The 19,697-nt window shown below is 35.5% G+C and overlaps 1 protein-coding gene across 4 annotated transcripts in view; it reads right to left on the bottom strand.

Annotated features, from left to right (window-relative positions):
* Positions 1 to 19,697, bottom strand: part of CDH12 (cadherin 12) — a 684,089-nt gene that overhangs the window by 73,855 nt on the left and 590,537 nt on the right. For all 4 annotated transcript variants that reach the window (XM_077760763.1, XM_077760761.1, XM_077760765.1 and 1 more), the window contains one exon: positions 11,763 to 11,930. In XM_077760763.1, the coding sequence (XP_077616889.1) occupies positions 11,763 to 11,930 (168 nt within the window). The remainder of the gene's footprint in view (positions 1 to 11,762; positions 11,931 to 19,697) is intronic.

The following is a 19,697-nucleotide window of genomic DNA, read 5'->3' as shown; positions in this document are numbered from 1 at the left end:
AAGATTAAGTGACTAAAGATGTCATAAATTAGTTTTAATGTAATAATCCTGCCACTGTGTTTTCTCTGGGTTAAGTACAATTAAATCAGAATATTAAATTTAAATCAAAATAGTCATTATAAATGTCCATAGGTAAAGATAATCTTATTTTGGTGATAGAATTATTTTATATTCATTTCCTAAATACTGCCATGGAGTTAGATATCTTGAAATTGATTTTTTTTTCATATATATGAAAGTTATACAACCAGTCCTAAGATTTTTTTTTTCCTGGTGGTAAATTCATCTATCAAGCAGGAGCTATTTCTTGAGGTACTTTTCTCTTCAATCCATGTTTGATTATACATTAATTGGAAACTCTGATAAAAGCAGAAGCAACAGACACAAAGAAATGGTATAAAATGAGCCTAGAACATACTCTAGTTGAAGACACAGATACCAAGTAAGAATGGAGCTAAGGTTGCAAAGAGGAAGGAAGGAAAATGTGGGAGGGAGGAGAGGAGGGCGAAGAAACCACTTTCACTGTTGAATACTTCAATTATATTATTTTACTTAATCCTCCCAGAAGCACTGGCTATTATTATTAAGATGCCTATTTAATTTCCTATCCAGAGCCACTTTTGAGAGTAAAAGCAATCCTTATTTGTAATTAATTCGAGACTGCATGTGAAAACTGGAGCTTTCTCAGGCAAACCAGGATATTTATTATCAGGCAAACCAGTCCCACTATTTATTATCTTAATTTGACGTTGTAAAAACACGAGATAGAGAGAGTTTATTTAGCTATTCAGGCCGCAGTGACTTAATGGTGAAGCTGAGCTTTCCATCAGTACCTTTCCCAAAGCCTCGGTTCTCTCTATTCTACAGATCTTACAACATAAAAAATATCACAGTCTTGGAGAAAATGTCTTTTCAGTTTGATTAGTGGGGAAGTAGATGGAATGCCCCATGTTCACGTTCAGGGCTCTCACTCTTACCCCATGCTTCTGGTGTAGGAAGCAGTGATCTATGTTTCCATAAACATTCATATTTAAAAATTACAGCTTTAGGGGCGCCTGGGTGGCTTAGTCGGTTAAGCGTCCGACTTTCGCTTAGGTCATGATCTCGCGGTTCGTGGGTTCGAGCCCCACGTCGGGCTCTGTGCTGACTGCCAGCTCAGAGCCTGGAGCCTGTTTCAGTCTGTGACTCCCTCTCTCTCTAACCCTCCCCTGCTCATGCTGTCTCTCTCTCTCTCTCTCCTAGAAATTAAAAAAAAAAAAATTACAGCTTTAAGATGGTACCCAATTAAGTTCTGCTGCATCGCACATGTAACTACTACAAAGTACCTGGCTCCACTTCCTACCATCTCTTTTTCTTTCAGTTTCTTCTTTAAAATGTGTGTAAATAAACACAACCTATTCATAAGGATTAAAGAAGTTAATATGCAGTGTTAATGTGCTTTACATAGCACATGTGCAATAAGTAGTAGCTGCGGCCATCACTAAAATCATTAGCATATGCCATAAAGAGTAGTGCAGCTGCACCAACTGGTAAAAGCCTTAGAACTAGCGGATGCAGCCCTGGAGGAAAATGCAGAAAAGCAAACTGACGACTTGTGAATTTGAAGATTTGATAAGTAATAGGTATGTATGCTTTGCAGCCAGAGATTTAGGCATTTTATTATTATTTAAATCTGATAAGTTCTGGCATCTATTTACTTGCTCTGACAGGAAATTGTCACAAAAGAAATTTTTCTCCTATTTTTGCAGGGAAGGCTGGAAAGTGGAGATGGGAGAACTTTCTCAATACCTGACTTGTCTGTTTCAAAACCTAAGAGTTGTATTACATCATAGGTAAAGTCTCACATTTGTATTGTGGATTACATGATGCCAAAACATTCAAGCCACTTCTCCAGGATTTTAATTTTAAAAAATGACTCTTACGTGAACCAGAAAGTGCACAGATGAATATTGACAAATATTTTAAATATTTTTTTAATTTTTTTTTAATGTTTTATTTATTTCTAGGAGAGAGAGAGACAGCGTGAGCAGGGGAGGGTCAGAGAGAGAGGGAGTCACAGACTCCGAAACAGGCTCCAGGCTCCGAGCTGGCAGTCAGCACAGAGCCCGACGCGGGACTCGAACCCACGAACCGCGAGATCATGACCTAAGCGAAAGTCGGACTCTTAACCTACTAAGCCACCCAGGCGCCCCATATTTTAAATATTTTTAAGGCCCGTGGTCTTTAGATAATATCATTGGAAGGTTAAGCACGATATCTGTAATATTTCAATTTTAAACTTTATTTACTATGGTTCACAAAATAATTTAAAACTAAAAGTCAGATTTCTTAAAGACCTGTGGAAGTTGTAGCTCATAAGCTCAGGTCTTTTGTGAGTCAGGCAATGGGGCCACAGAGCAACCAGGCTGCAATCTTGTGCCCTTTGCCACATGGGGAAAAGGACCAAATAGGTCATTAAAAGTTTCCGCATCACTTAAAGAAAAAAAAAAAAGATTCATGGTTTCACTAACAAAGCATAATGTGATATTAATGTTATAATAATAGTGAAGATAAATTATTTTAAAATTGTGGTAACTGCTTTTCTTTGCTTGCATCTGCCTGCATGGGTTCTAGTGAAACTATTCCCTTCTCATTGGACAATCTAGAGCTTGCATTCACTCATTGAGCTTGCATTCAAAGTGGTGGATTCGGCTCTGTGTTAGTCTCAATGCGTCCGTACTCTACATCTGTAGGCTCTCTGGAATAGTTCTAAGCAAGGTATGGAACTGTATATGAGTGTTTAATTGTAAAAGAAAAAACAAACAAAAGAAACCACAAAGGTTTTCAAAATACTGTAAAGTGAGTAAATTTTAATATTCAGATTTTACCTAAATAGACCTGTAAGAATAGAATCTTGTATGGATAAAAATAACTCTCAAGAGATAAAATAGTTAACGCATTACCTCTATTTAAGGCATAATGAGGGACACCTGGGTGGCTCAGTCGGTTGAGCATAGGACCTCAGCTCAGGTCATGATCTCGTTCTTGGGTTCAAGCTCCCTGCCCTTGCTCTGTGCTGACAGCTCAGTGTCTGGAGCCTCCTTCAGATTCTGTGTTTCCCTCTCTCTCTACAACCTGCCCTCTCTACAACCTGTGTCTCCCTCTCTCCCTACAACCAGCTGCACTCTGTCTCTCTCTCAAAAATAAGTAAACATTAAAAACATTTTAAAAAAAGAAAGTTAAAAAAAAGGAATAATGAAAATGCCTTCTAGCAATGCCTGGGTGGCTCAATTGGTTAGATGTCCAACTTTGGCTCAGGTCATGATCTCACAGTTCATAAGTGTGAGCTCTGCACTGGGCTTTGTGCTGACAGCTCAGAGCCTGGAGCTTGTTTCAGATTCTGTGTCTCCCTCTCTTTCTGCCTCTCTCCTGCTCACACTCTGTCTCTCCCTCTCTTTCAAAAATGAAGAAACATTTAAAAATATTTTTAAAAAAAGAAAATGCCTTCTAAATTGTTGTTTTATCACAGTGAACCAGTCATTTTCAAATTATGCATTGCAGACGACTTAGAATCTACCAGATTAATTGTTTGAAATTCAGATTTCTGGTCCAAGCTGTGCCTCTTGAACCAGAACTTCCATCACAGGGTCGGAATCTCAAGGGATTCTTAGGGCAAATAAGATTTGAGAACTGTTGGGTGCACTGTGGCGAATACAACTCAGGTCATCATTTGCATGCCTTATCTTCAGGAAATAGTTCTCTCTTGCTTGTTTTTATTGAAGTAGACAAAAGACCCATTTGGGAATTAATGTAGAAGTGTTTGTTCCACTTAAGTAAAAAGCTAGTTTTATTATAGCTTAGCTTGATTTTCAAAAATAGAAATAGAGCCATCAAATATGATACCTATTTTTATCACTCATGCCTACAATTTTTATGAGACCCAGGTAATAGACATTCTTTGTGTAATATTTCTAAACTCTTAGATTTACAATTTCTTTTTTTATGCTTTTTAAACATTTCACCTCCTCCCAAGTGAGGAGTTCTACACATATACATACAGACAGATACATATATAAAACATTTCTACATATATAAATTAGGAATACGGGTGATACATAATTGTCACATAATATGCATACCACAATACCAAGGGCCTCTTTGTCTGTTTTTCAATCTCTATTCATATCTTTGGGAGGTACTGACATAAAAGGTCATGTATTTATAGATAGTATCTATAAAATTTGGGGTTAAATATGAATAATATGTAAAACATTACTTCTGAAAATTACATTTTCTCCTTTCTCTAGAGGCCTCTGGGAAATACACAAGCCCCTAAGAGCCTGAGACTAGGAAAATTTTTGTCAGAAAATGCTCTAAAAGTGTTATCTACTTGAAATTACTTAAATATTAGTAAAAATTTATTTATGGGAATTAAAACATGTTCTAACATTGATACTAAATCAGCACCAGTACTAAATTTGAGAAACATAAACAAACATGAATTTATGTTGACCCATCAATATATCATTACTTTCTTGGATTACTATTTAAATCCTTCATCTGTTTTCAATTGAGCCTCAACTTACACTTACAGTGAAAGCTTCTATACTAAATAATATGTTATTATATTGTTAACCTTGCAAACAAAATGAGCCCAACCACCCTCTCAATCCCAAATATTGTAATGAGGCTGTTGTTATCCTCATTGAAGTAGTGGGTTTCACGTAAGAGCCAATATTTTGATCATGCTTCTTCCAGTATTTTTTCAGAGTACTTGTCACCATTTTCTCCTTCCATTCCTGCACCTAAGATAACATATTGGAGATAGTGCTAAAAGTAGAAATTTGGCCTTTGCTTTACACTTACGGAGATAATTTGGGAACATACTATGGTGTTACCCATTATTTGCACTAGACCTGCAGGTAGGAAGCAGGCCAGTAGCTGAAGTCCCCACCTAATTTGGGATGTGAGAGTTCTATACAATTCACATCCTGACAGTAACAGGGTGGGCTGTGAAGACAATGAAGTGATCCCCACCATGTTTCCTTGCTGACATAAACACTGAGCAGCAGAGCCCTTTTCTGTACTCAAAAACCAGAAAATATTTTCTCTGAGATGTTATTTAATGATTCTGATATTCTATCTATCTATCTATCTATCTATCTATCTATCTATCCACCTACCTACCTACCTGCCTACCTATGTATCTATCTAATTTATACAGCTCTATAAAAGTTTATGTCTATAAAATACATACAAAGACATGAACTGTCATATTGTATACACGTATACTTTTAGATTGCATATAATTTCTATAAATAAACTTAAATCATGGAGTTTGTATCTTTGATCTATCTCATTTATCTTCAGGACAATCCCCTTAGGCACCTGGAAGAATATAAGGGTATATTTTCCATGGCTAGATCTGAGTTAACTGTCAAAATTCAATTAGCCCTCTGCTATTTATTCTTAAAGACTTATTAAAAATTTTAACAAGAAAATTTCACTCTAGAAGCTTGCAATTTTCCAAGTTAAGGATGGTAAATGGTAAAGAGAAATAGACTGCCTCTACCTGGTTATAATTGGGTTAATGTTGATTCTTTTTTGTTTTTTTAGCGTTTTATTTATTTCTGAGAGAGAGAGAGACAGTGTGAGGAGGGGAGGGTCAGAGAGAGGGGGAGATAAGGAATCTGAAACAGGCTTCAGGCTCTGAGCTAGTTGTCAGCACAGAGCCCTATGCGGGACTCTAACCCACGAACCGTGAGATCATGACCTGAGCCGAAGTCGGATGCTTAACCAACTGAGTCACCAAGGTGCCCTGGGTTAATGTTGATTCTAACAAAAATCTTTATAAATTACATATTGTAATAAACATGTATTTAGAAATAAACAATCTTATACATTTCAAAATAATGAAAGAGCGAAGTTAAGAAAACTTGGATTCCAGAAAAGTAATGACAGCATGAAAAAAATGAAGTATATTTTAATTAAACACATCAATATTTAAACTAAATAAATGTATAGTTATCAATATTTATTTTTTAATAACTCATAACTGACCTGGGCAGTCTATCGTCTTTCTATATCAATGAATGTACAACAGAAATATATATACATATTTTTTCCCATAAATCTGTAGTTGTTTTCTTATAGTTCATGTAAACAAGATCAAACCTTATTCACTGTGCAGTAGACATTTTGGCTGATGCATTTAATGCTTTAATATTACTTACATTACTTTTTGTTTATTTGAGAACAATAACAATTTCTCCTGAGTGAAGTCTAGCATCTACAAATATCATATTCATTAAATTAACAAACTATATTATATAGATACAACTATATATTTTATACACTAATTATTGTACAAATTATGTATTATTGACTTGTATCCAAATCAAAATACTTATCGCTATCAGCAGTCAATATAAACATGTTGGGTAGGTATTTTATCAAAATGGAATTACTTTATTTCCTTACTGCTAAGAAATTTCTTAGAACAATTATTTTAATATCTTATTTTCTACATTTGAACTCATTTACCTAACTCAGAGTTTTCTTACTCTTTTATTGAAAAAGAAAGAAGAAGCAAATACCTCTTTACATTTCCTATAAATGAAGTAACTCTTTTCATACAGTGTTCTATATGGAATACTTTATTTCATTTAAGTTGTTCTCATATTCGTTGCAAAATTATTATACAGAAGAAAGAGACCAAGTGGGAGAAGCATGAATATTTTGCCTAATGTGAATTAACCACATCACTTAATTGATTTGATCTCATAATGTATTATTTAGGTCAGCTCATTAAATGGTTTTGTCATTTAAAATTCAAGTAATGGAAACCATCAGCATTTTTCTGTAGATTATTTTAACAGATGGAAATCTTTTGCAGATATCCTTGTTTATGGTGGATCGTAGTTTTATAAGTATATAGAAAAGATTTTAAAAAGAAAATATTTTGCCTTTATAGAACTACAGGTACAGCTCTTTTAACATGTTAGGTATTATTTCCATTTCTATATTTGTTTTGGATGGTTTTCTGAGTTATCTATAGGACACTCTAAGTCAAACATGGTATCAAAGGCAAACTGCCTTTCAAGAAGAAGAGTGTAAAGAGAAACCTGAAGTCATTATGTAAGATGAAGTCTCGATTCTCTCACCTAGTGGCTGCATGATCTTGGACAAATCTTTAACTTAAAAAAAAAAATTTTTTTTTAACATTTATTCATTTTTGAAAGACAGAGAGAGACAAAGTGATCTCTACTGATGTGAATAGAGCTTAGGAATAAAATTATATAGCTTAAATAAATACCATTAAAACTATTTTGTAAAATGTTTTATTACTTATTTTGAGAGAGAGAGACAGAGCACAAGAAGGGGAGGGGCAGAAAGAGAGGGAGTCACAGAATCTGAAGCAGGCTCCAGGCTCTGAGCTGTCAGCACAGAGCCCAATGAGGGGCTCAAACCCAAGTACAGGGAGATCATGACCTGAGCCAAAGTCAGAGGGTTTACTCACTTGAGAGTCACCCAGGTGTCCCACAAGTTTTTAACTTTTAAAAACTTAACTTTGGCAACTCTTCTTAATAATATGCCTTGCTACTTTATTATTGCTAATTTATTTCTAAAAAAATAAATACTATATGGGCATTATAAAAGTAAGAAGAAAATATATATGGAAATCACTCTGCATAGTAGATGATACATGGTAACTTAGTAGTCATTATCTTTGTCACCATTATCATATCATATTGACAGGAAGCTCTGATGTCATGGGAACCATGTATTTTTCAACAATAAAGGAGCAAACTGCTTAGGTGGGGAATAAGCTTAGGAATTCCCCGGGGATTACACTGATGGGTTAACAAGCCATAAAGAATTAGAAAACAATAGGAGGTACACACTCAAGTATGGGTAAACAAGATTAAGTAAATACGATTAGATAAAAGGGGCAAAGACTGAAACACTCCTTAACTTAGTAGAATAGCAGAAAGCTGCTTTACAGGAAGGAAGGACCAAAATTGGCAAACAGGAAAACAGAGCTTTAGACTGCAGCAGAGCAGAGCTAATTAGCAAAACAATGGTGCCTTGTTGACCCTGAGGTGGCATGCTTTGTCTTTCTCTTCCTCTAGACCAGTTCAGGTAAACAGAGGTGGTGCTTGTGTTTGCTGTAAACAACTTTCCACCCAGCACCAGAATCTTGTGTTGTATTGACCCAAACCCCTAACAAAGTTTATCTTTCAAAACTTCAGACCCAGAGTCTACTATATGCTTATACTTGCATGATACAAATGCATGTGCCATTCTTCAGAGAAGGAAATGGATGGAAACGGGTACCCTTTTTTCTTTTTTTAGTGTGCTACCATTTTAATATTTAATCACAAAGTGTTTTATTTTTTAAATTTTTAAAAAATAGTTTATTGTCAAGTTGGTTTCCATATAACACCCAGTGCTCATCCCAACAAGTGCCCTCCTCCATGCCCATCACCCCCTTTCCTCTGTCTCCCACCCCTATCAGCCCTCAGTTTGTTCTCAACATTCAAGAGTCTCTCATGGTTTATCTCCCTCCCGCTCCCCAAATATTTTTCCCCTTCTTCTTCCCTGCGGTCCTCCGTTAAGTTCCTCCTAATCCTCCTATACATGCAAACATATGGTATCCGTCCTTCTCTGCCTGACTTATTTCACTCAGCATAACACCCTCAAGTTCCATCCATGTTGCTACACAAGGCCAGATTTCATTCTTTCTCATTGCCACGTAGTATTCAATCGTATAGATAAACCACATTTTCTTGATCCATTCATCAGTTGATGGACACTTAGGCCCTTTCCATGTTTTGGCTATTGTTGAGAGTGTTGCTATGAACATTGGGGTACGTGTGCCCCTATGCATCAGCATCCCTGTATCCTTAGGGTAAATTCCTAGTGCTATTGGGTCACAGGGGAGTTCTATTGTTATTTTTTTTGAGGAATCTCCACACTTGGAAATGGGTACTTAACAGTGTCACATATACATAGGTACACACACAAAGCACAAACAAATCATGATTAAATTTTAAGAAATTATCTTCCATAATTTTTAAGCAATGAGAAATTGTAGCTCATGAAATTCATCTGAATGAAGTTGTTTTTGTTTTCAGAATAATTGCTTATCAAGCAGGAACAAATATAGCTAGTTGTGGGCATTCTCTTATTTACATATAGAATATATATACGTATTTACTTTTAATGTTGAAAGATTATCATTTCAGTTTGTAATGTTATGTCACATTTGCAGTTCAATTGCTTCACATGAGAAATATTCTTGCAAAAAGAGCATTGGCTTCTAAAGAAATGGCTTTTCTGTTTATAACTGTGTTCTGTCTCTTCTTCTCAAGGATGTAATTCGAAATGACAATACAGTAAAAAGGGCTTGACACAGGGCATGTAAAATTTCAAGGGAATTAATTTCTTATTCATGCAAAATGTGAAAACTCTCTCCTTTCTCATGATTCGAAAATATCTCTCACCTGTTATACTCTCAGACTATAGTTCAGAAATGCGTGTAATACAAGAAGAAAATAATTTTTCATGGTGACCTCCTCGTTATATTTCTTTAGCTCTCTTGCTTCTCTGTTTAGGAATGGTGACAATTCAACATGTGTCATGTGACTTTTGTGCAAGTGTTCTACAAAGTATGATTTCAGAGTGGCAGATAAAAGAAAAGAATAACTTTTCATTTTAATATTATGGTAACCTAGAAGGAATTTGAACTCCCGAGCAAAGAAAAAAATCTCTCCTTAATTTTGCTGATCTCAAGAAAGTTCTTTAGCTTCTCTACAGCTCAGTGTTTTTTGTTTTTTAACAATGTGGAAAATACAGAACTCAGAATGTTGTTGTAAATAGGGAATGAGATAAAGTTCCTGGCACGGCCTATAAATGTTTTAAAAGTTCCAGTCCACTTATCTCCCACATTCCTTCCTAGGGGTCCTCATTCAGTTATCCTCAGACCTACATATTCAACCTTGCATAAATCCCAAACAAACCCACTGCTTTATCATAGTTCTCTTTTCACTAGGTAAGTTCTAGAAGTGATCGTCCTGTTTCAGGAGGACCTGAGCACACTGTCTTGGCTTCCTAAGTATAATCTAACCTCTTTCTCATGGAGATATTTTTATTCCCCTGTACCCCAGCCTATTTATCTGGATCCCTGCCCAAATTTTTACAAATTACCCTTCTTCCATATCAGCAGAAATTGTTTCTTTCCACTGGCTGGATTTTATATCCTTTATCTGAAAGCCTCATTATCATCTTTATGAATAAGAATATCGACAGAGGACTACCTCTGCTATTTCCTATCCCTTACATGGAGAATATTTTATATGTACAAAATGCAAACCAGGAAGAACCCACATTCATAGTGGTGTCGTTTATATAAAAGTAGAGTAGCTTCCCAACTATCTCCCTTTAGCTACTACAGCTTGTCACATGTAAGAAGTAAACAGTAAAGAAATAAGAGTAAAAATAATCAGTATTTTTCAAGTTGGGAGTATATTTTTTATTAATGTCAAATGTTAGAGGATCAAATGCACTATTTCTTTCTTCTTCTTTAATATTTATTTACATTTTATCTGGTTCCCTTAACAGCAAAGTAAGGAAAAGTGTTGCCATAAGGCTCTCTGGGTTATTAATTATAGCCTATTATATACCAGTCATTTGTCACATACATTTCATTTGCTTAAGTATGATGACTTCTAATTGCCACTCATAACATTTGCCATTGGGGCTTCTGATCACTAAGTGAAATATTTCCATAAGAAAATATATGTTAATGATTTTAAGAGAAAATGATAAAATAGTAAAATATGAAAATCCATTCAGCTAAAGGAATAAAATGTCCATTTAGTTAAATATTCTCAGGGCTTTATATTTTAGTAGATGAACTCAAACTCTCCTACTGGGATTGAGAGAGGAAAATCATTTTGTTTTGGTTTTATAAACTGTTCACACAAATGAGTATCTAGGGATTTAATCAAGTTCCTTGTGTAACCAGTGATAGAGACTTTCAGTTTCTGTATTCTAAGTCCTAGGAACACTGAACTAATCCTTGAAAATGTACCAGAAATCGAACAGGTACTGATTGGTGTTAAATGTAATACTGCAAAAGAAAACTAGATGTAACACAAGTGAGAAGTATTCATTTTCAATAAGAAGCACAGAGTTACAGAGAAAATACAGGTGTGAAACATTCTATTATCATAGAAACTGTAGCAATTTTCACCTACTGCAAAACTAAAATAAGACTAAAGTAATGTAAATAGCATCACTGTAATATCATCTGATACTTACATGGAAGCATATAGAAATGACTCAATGCATATAATAGCTAAGGAGAAGGCAGAGAATTCTTAGACTAATTGCACGAGAGAGTAAATAATACGGTGTCATTTTTGTCATCAATACGAATCTTAAATTAAAATGAAATATTCATATTTATATTACTTTTTCAAGTAAAAAAATTAGAGGATTCCAACCTATTGTGAATATTTTACTTTAACAGGAATCTACAACATAAGACTATTGTCCAACTACTGATGTATTGTTTTATATTAAAGTCATACTGAGAGTGATTCTAATGGAAAATGAAACTCTTAAGTCGTTTAACTTTTATCTATTGGCTTTTACTTCCTAAAGACCAAAAGCATCTGAAAAATCATTACAATTTCTGCAACATTCAATGAAATATGAGGGCTTTTTTTTTTTTTTTTTAAGATTCAGTAATTTAAACTCAATAGGAAAGAACCTACTTTTGGGGAACCGAGGTGGATTGTCATTGACATCGGTGAGGGTGATGTTGACTCTTGTGGTTCCAGCCAAGCCTCCTAGTTGCCCGCCCATATCCTTGGCTTGGATGAGGACTTGGTATTGTTCTTTGACTTCCCTGTCCATGTTTGGCAAAGCTGTTCTAATAACACCTTAAGGGGAAAAAATAATAAATGTCACAAACACGGTTTCCTGAGATAAGACAGTCTGCAACAAGAAAATGATTTTATCTACGTTCGGTAGAAAAGACATGCTAACAAACCTACCTATCTTTTAAAAAGGGAAACACTCAAAATGTTCAATGGTTAGAATATAATTAAACATATTACGATAACAGCCATGTACTGAAACGCTTGCAACGTTGTGGAATATGGTTAAAAAACAATATATCAGCTCTAGAGGATGGTCAGCACTCACTAAGTCAACAGGTCAGACATGATTTACTTAGGAGTCTATCTTTAAAAGACAATCAAACTGTTAAACAGTATAGACAAAATACATATATTTTAAAAATTAGTGGTTACACTGAGTGTGAGGTTTCTAAGGAAAGCTAATTCTCTGTTCTTCCCTTTAATTTCTAAAATAAATGTATTACTTTACTTTTTAAACACACAAAATATCCCCTCCCATGTATTTTTCACCTCTTAGGATTCCTCTTAATTATTTTTGCCACAGATTTTTCACTTAGATCTCATTAAGCTTCGCCACTGCAGGGACCTTCTCTCCCTTGTCACCGAGTTATTCCAGTGTCTGTCATTTAGAAGGAGCTCAATAAGAATGTGTCAAACAACTGACTAGTTGAATGACTGGCTGAATGAATGAATGAATGAATGAATGGATATATAAACAATTAAGTTTACAATTGTGAATCATGCAGTATATATGTGCATATTTACACATCCTACTCATTTTCTCCCCTCTGTCCAAGTATAGAACTAATTTATATTTATATTTATTCATAGTAAAATAACTAAAACCTTCTGGATTTGTTGTGAGTAAAATTATGAATAAATTTTATACCAAATTCCAACCTATACCCAATGGTTTTAGGGAGAGATTACAGAGCATTGGTCTTAAATCTGTGTGTCTTTGATAATGCTGTTTCTTAAATAAAGTGGCATATATGAATAATCAGTATAATATCAAGCACCAACACGAAGTATAGCATCCAGATCATAATCTGAATATACATCCACATTTAATCTGTACTTTCCACTATTGACTTACAAAATGCTATTCTATTGCTAATTTAGACTGAACTACAGACTAAGATTTCTTCTGATCCTTGGCAGGCAATGTTTACAAAACAAACAAGTTCCTTTTTTTGGTTACTACTGTTTATTCAGGCATGGGTACCGACACTCTATTATTTCATTCTGTGTTTTCTATCTTCAGTTCAGATTCTTGATGTGTAATTTCCAAGCCTCTTAACTAAGATTCTTCATCTCTGCCATCTCAGGGGCCTGGTCCCACATGCCTTAAGTTACATGACTTCTGTCTGTGTTATAATGTTTATATTTTATAGATAAATGCCTAGGTTTAATTCATAGGCATGCTGTATTGTCTTGTTTTTGACCAGATCTCTTCTCAGTCAGTTCATTTATGATATAAAATTTACACACACACACACACACACACATATATACACACATGTATATATATAATATACATAATTACACATATTTATACATAATTTTTACTTTACTCGATTCATTTCTAATATGAAACATATACATATAAATTTTATACTTTATATTATATATGTTATATATATACATTAAAATGCTATGAAAAAGAGAGCAAATAAGTATTTTCACACTTATTTAAGACTAGGTTTGTTTGATTGTTTGTTTTCTGGTATACCTAGGTTTGTTTGTTTGTTTGTTTTCTGGTAATTTGCTACAGTTATCATCCAGACATCAAACTGCCCTGCCTTCTTGCTTCATCCTGTGTCTGATAGGTGACCTTTCAGTTGCTAAGCTCTCTTCCTTTACTATAGTGCTGCTGAACTATAGAATTTGGAGAGAGGAAAGGATTGCATATGTAGTTCCACAGAAAATCACTGATGACCATGATCCCCACCACCATTTCCATTTTTAAGAACCACTGTTTCAGAAAAATAAAATACGGCATTTGTAGAATTTTTTCAGAGTGAATCTGGGAAATCAGTCAGATGACAAGATTCAAATGAGAGAAGAGAATCTTAAAGCATTGTGGTCTATTGAAAAAGCCTGGTGGAAAATAGTCTCCATTCCAAGAAGTTACTTTTTATGGACCACTCATTATTTACCAAATGCCTAATGTTTAAAGCCAAAAAGACAAAAATGGATTGTATGATCTTAAGCAAGGAGGAACTTTGCCAAGGAATGATGTTAAGTGCTTCTATAGTAGAATGTAACCAGGAAACGGAAATGCTGCATTCTGTTATTTCAGGTTTTAAGTTCATGTGCTCATCTCTATTTTTTAGTATTTGTATATAAAGTTACAGCTTTGTATGATTATAACTGAAGCCTAAAAAATGCATTTTGCAGGATAGAATAAATATTCCACAGTAGTAATACCGCAAAATTTAATTAATTAGCTAGAATTCTGAAGCAAATCCTATTTATTAGAAAAAGGTGGATCCGCAAGTATACATTGAGTTTTGGTACGATTTAAATGTCTTGTACTTGATGGACTTCCCAGCATACATAATCGTGACAAATTAAATACAAGAAGGAGAAAAATAGTGGGATTTTATTTCTGCCAATATGAATATAGATATATGGTTGAAAGAGTTACAAACTTAAAATAATGTATCGAAGTAAGTAGTCTGCCAAGGAACATATTTATCCTCTGCCAGGACCCTCATGTTGTATGCCGGCCCCTTAACCTCAACAAGTCTCAGCTTATTTTGCAGAAAATGGGTTAAATATTCTGACAGCATTTTGAGATGAAATAATGCAATACTTTACATGAAGAATCATAAAATATTGCATGTGATAATCCAGTAGATGGCTTTACATGAGCTATATCTTGAATTGAGGATGGCACTGCAGGACTGAGACATGGGACACCTGATTCAGTCACCGTTTGTGCGAAAATGTATGTTTCATTCAGTCCTGTTATCAAGTTTAACAGGAAAATGGTGAACACTTTTCCACTAGCCCCTCTAGATCAACTTTACACACCTTTCTAGACTTCTCTCTGCTCTCCAGCTTTAGGTTCTATTAGGCCAACTGGCAAGAGATTGGATGGTATAAGGAGAATGAGGTTGGGCTTTTCTTTGCATGGATACCCGGACATCCCACATCATCTCCTGCTATGGCCCCTCATCACACAGCTGCATGTGTCCCCAAAGCCCAGTACTCTTTCAGCCCTAATGTGGTGACTGACCACAGCCACCTGTTATGCTTTCTCCAGACACTGCCCCATCCCTACTGGTGTCCCTTCAGTCTGCTTGCACTTTCCAAAAGAGTCTTTTTATTAAACTAATCTCAAATTACCCAACTGGGTGTCCTTTGCTTCCATCTTGAATAATAATTGAATAATTCCATCTTGAATAATAATTTACAGTCTCTGTAAAAGGTTCTTTCATAGAATGTACACTTAATGGGTGTATGTTTATGTGATGCTGAGGAGACCATAGAGAAACACTTACATAATTAAGTTAATTTTAGATGGTGATTCATGTTATGAGGAAAATGAAATCAAGTGCTTTTGAAAGTGGTGTCGGAAAAGTTCTCTCTGAAAAAAGACTTTAGAGTTGCAAACTCAGAGAAATGGAGGAGGCAGACCTGGGAAAGGACACAAGAAGGAGCATCCCAGGGAGGGAAGCAGGAAAGTACTTTGTAGAAGCAGGCATGTTCCCTCAAAGCATACAGAAGAGTCTATGTGGCTGCAGTTAGGCTGCTATGGGGGAAGGACAGGGTAAAATAAAACCACAGAGGGGAAACCAAATAACATGATGGCTTCGAAGACAAATAAGCCCACTGGAAAGCATCTTAGCTCAACAAGCAGGATCAAGCTAAAAAATTGCTGCACAGCAAAGACACTATCAACAAAATGAAAGGGCAATCTATGCAATGGGAGAAAATACTGGCCAATCACCTATCTGATAAGGGGTTAATATACAAAATATAAAATAATTCATACAACTCAGTAACAAAAAGCAAACAAGCTGATGTGAAAATGGGGAGAGGAACTCAACATTCTCCAAAGAAGTTATACAAATGTCCAACAAGGATATGCAAATGTGCTCAACATCAATAATCATCAGAGAAATGAAAATCAAAGGATTATCTCCTCACACTTGTTAGGATGGTTGTCCTCAAAAAGACAAGAGGTAACCAGTGTTGGCAGGGTGTGGAGGAAAGAGAACACTGAGGATGTAAATTAGTGCAGCTACTGTGGAAAACTGTGTGAAGGTTCCTCAAACAATTAAAAATAGAACTACCAGATAATCCAATGATACCACCTTGTGTATATATCAGGAGAAAATGAAAACAGGATCTCAAAGAAGTATTGGTGCCTTCATGGTCACTGTAGCATTATTCACAAAAAGCCAAGATACAACAACCTAACATCCATTAACAGATGATTGGATAAAGAAGATATCACACACACACACACACACACACACACACAAACACACACACAGGAATATTATTTAGTCAGGAGAGTGAAAGCATGGATGAACATTGAGGGCATTAGGCTAAGTAAAATAAGCCAGGCAGGGAAAGAGAAATGTTCTAAGATATTATTTATAGGTAGGATCTAAAACAGCTGAACTCATCTAAACAAAGTAAAATGGTGGCTACCAGGAACTGTGGAGTGGAGACGTTTGTCAAAGGCACAAATTTCCAGTTATGAGATGGATCCCTCTGGGTATCTCATGTACAGCTTGGTGATCATAGTTAATAATACTATATTACATACTTGAAAGTTGCTAAGAGACTGGCTCTTAAAAGTTCTCACTGCAGAAAAGGAATGGTAACTATGAGGCATGATGGAGGTGTTGCCCAACACCATAGTGGTGATCATTCGGCAATATGTAAGTATATCAAATCAACACACTGTATCTTAAATTTATACAAAGTTATACATCAATTATCCCAAAAAGCTGGAAAATGTTAATTATTATTTTAAGACAATAGAGAGAGAAAGAGGAACAATGGATGAACGATTCAATTTTACACTTACTGAGGATTAGAGTCCAAAGAAGCCCTGGGTCGTTTATTCTGTCTTTAAAGAGAAGTCATGGTGGTGAGGTCAGAGCATGAACCACACAAGTCTGCCCATATCCTCTGAACGTTAAGTCATTCAGAGTGAAAACTTCATGTGATCTCCAGCTTTCCACTTAACTCTCTGATCTTCTCTTCCACAACTCTCTTCTTTGGTCACTAGAGCTTTGCACACTGTCTTCCGTCTCTGGGGAATATTCTTCCTGTGGTTTACTCATGAGCAGTTCCTCTACTTCCTTCATATCTTTTCTCAAAGCCATCCTCATGGACTTTGCTTGCCATTCTATCTAAAATTCTATACTGATTTAGTTTCCTAATGCTTTTGTAATAAATTGCCACGGACTAAGTGCCCTAAAAATAGCACAAACTTATTATCTTACAAAGTCTAACATGAGTCTTGGTGACCAAAATCAAGGGTGTGAGCACGATGCATTTCTTTCTAAAAGCTTTGTATCTTCTGAAAGATGTCTTACTTCCCTGCCTTCTGGCTTTCTTTCTCCACTTGTAAGGCATCTTTAAATATTTCTTGGACTTTAACTTGCCCACCCCCTTTTTATGCTTTTAACAACACATGTAATTAAATTGGGTCCACATAGACAATACAGAATAATCTCTCCACCTTATCTGCAGGTGAGCAACCAAACTTAATTCCATCTGCAACTTTAATTACTCTTCATTATGTAACATAACATAGTCACAGATCCCAGGGATTAGGACACAGACATGCTTGGCAGATCACTACTCGGCATACCACACATATCTCTCCCCAGGATCTTCTATGCTCTTTCTCTACTTTATCATTTTCAACTTATGCTTTACTGCTATTCCAAACATATTTTTTCTAACTTACTGTGTTTTTGTGTTTTCCCTAATAAAATGTATATTCCTGAATGTGGGAGTTTTGTCTTTATTCTATTTTTACTTCACTGTAGGATACCTAGGTCTAGATCAATGTGAAACATATGGTGGGCACACAAAATATTAATAAAATACATTAATTAACATATAATAATAAGCTTAGGTAACACAGGAAAAATTACCATACATTCTTCAATAACTTAGAAATCTTGGTCATTATTGATGGTTGAGCATGGGAATATTCATGATGGAATTCTGAATGAGAGGTGTAGTTAGTATAGATCTATGTTTATTATAGCTGGTATGAAAAAAGAATCTGATTAAATGTTATTTTTTACACCTGAAAATGATATCTCTTTGGAGAACACAGTGTTGGCCATATCCTGATTAGCCTTTTAACATGTGAATTTGGGGGAAGTAGTAGCAAATATATTTTAATGCTCAGTCTTTTAGGAATTGCTGGGGCGCCTGGGTGGCTTAGTCGGCTGAGCGTCCGACTTTCGCTTGGGTCATGATCTCGCGGTTTGTGGGTTCGAGCCCCGCGTCGGGCTCTGTGCTGACTGCCTGCTCAGAGCCTGGAGCCTGTTTCGGAGTCTGTGTCTCCCTTTCTCTCTGACCTTCCCCTGCTCACGCTGTCTCTCTCTCTCTCTCTCTTTCCTAGAAATAAATAAAAATATTTAAAAAAAAAAAAAGGAATTGCTAATAGATGGTAGAATAGAAGAAAATAATTATAGTTAAAAAATGGGAACCTTAACTTTAGCAGTGAGAATTGTAAAATTTCTCTTTTCAATTCCATAGCTAACTTGTATTTAAAAACAGTTGTCCCAGACCTGTTTTTGCAGCAGTCTATATTAAAAGTTACTGAGTTTCTTTTCATTACAGTCTTAAATTAGCCTAAAATGTGAAATGGGGTTTTAAAAGCTAGAGCAATCTTTAAAAATATTAACAAGAATATTGTATCTATCACTACACAGATAAGGTGTATGATCTAAAAAAAAGTTGCCAGTAATTGAATAATGTATTTTGAGCTCAAGAAGAGTCATGAGGTAAGTTTCAGTAGGAAGAAAATTTAGAGACCATCTTACCACCAATAGCACAACTTAACAATTGTTTAGGAATCGGACGTGACTTCCCATGGCCTCTTTCCTCAGGAAGTTGACTCTCAGTCTATACCAGTGTCCAGCGATAATACTATGGATTGGAAAATTTTATCCTACAATATCGAAATGAATTGTATGAGGACTTGATGACCTTCCCCAGGAGATGAGGATTCATTTGAGGTTCTACTTGATTCATCTTGGTCTCCCGATATCAAAACACCTGTGAAGCTTTTGGTTATACATCAACATGCATGACATGAATAAATAGTCAACTCCAGCATCGGCAGCTCATTGCTCATTATTTATTTTAACACGTCCAGTGATGGGAAACCCATGATCTCAAGAGACATTCTCCTTATTTACAGACAAGTATTAACATTTTTTTATGCATATGAAATCAAACCAAAATTCTTTCTTCCTGTAACCCATACCAGCCATTGATAGCCCGTTTCCTCTCAAGCAGCACAGAACATAGCCTGTTCCTCTCCTGCATAACAGCTCTACAACTTTCTAAAGGCATGTATCACATGTCCCTGGAGTATTTTCCTTTCAAGGCCAAACATCTTAGTTTTACTCACTGATGTGTTCAACCCATGATTTCTTAAATAAGGCAAGTGGAGTTCACATAGAGCTCTTGGGAAGCGAGATGACGCAGAATACAAGGGAACCATTCACTGAGGCGCATTGTTAGACGTGTAGTTTTACTACTTATATGCAAAATATTACAGAATAGGTAATA

This window comes from Crocuta crocuta, unplaced genomic scaffold (assembly GCF_008692635.1).
Source record: "Crocuta crocuta isolate KB4526 unplaced genomic scaffold, BGI_CrCroc_1.0 scaffold173, whole genome shotgun sequence".
In the NCBI taxonomy this organism is placed as follows: Eukaryota; Metazoa; Chordata; class Mammalia; order Carnivora; family Hyaenidae; genus Crocuta; species Crocuta crocuta.
Note: the sequence above shows the minus strand (reverse complement) of the source record. Positions and strands in the feature narration are given on the sequence as shown.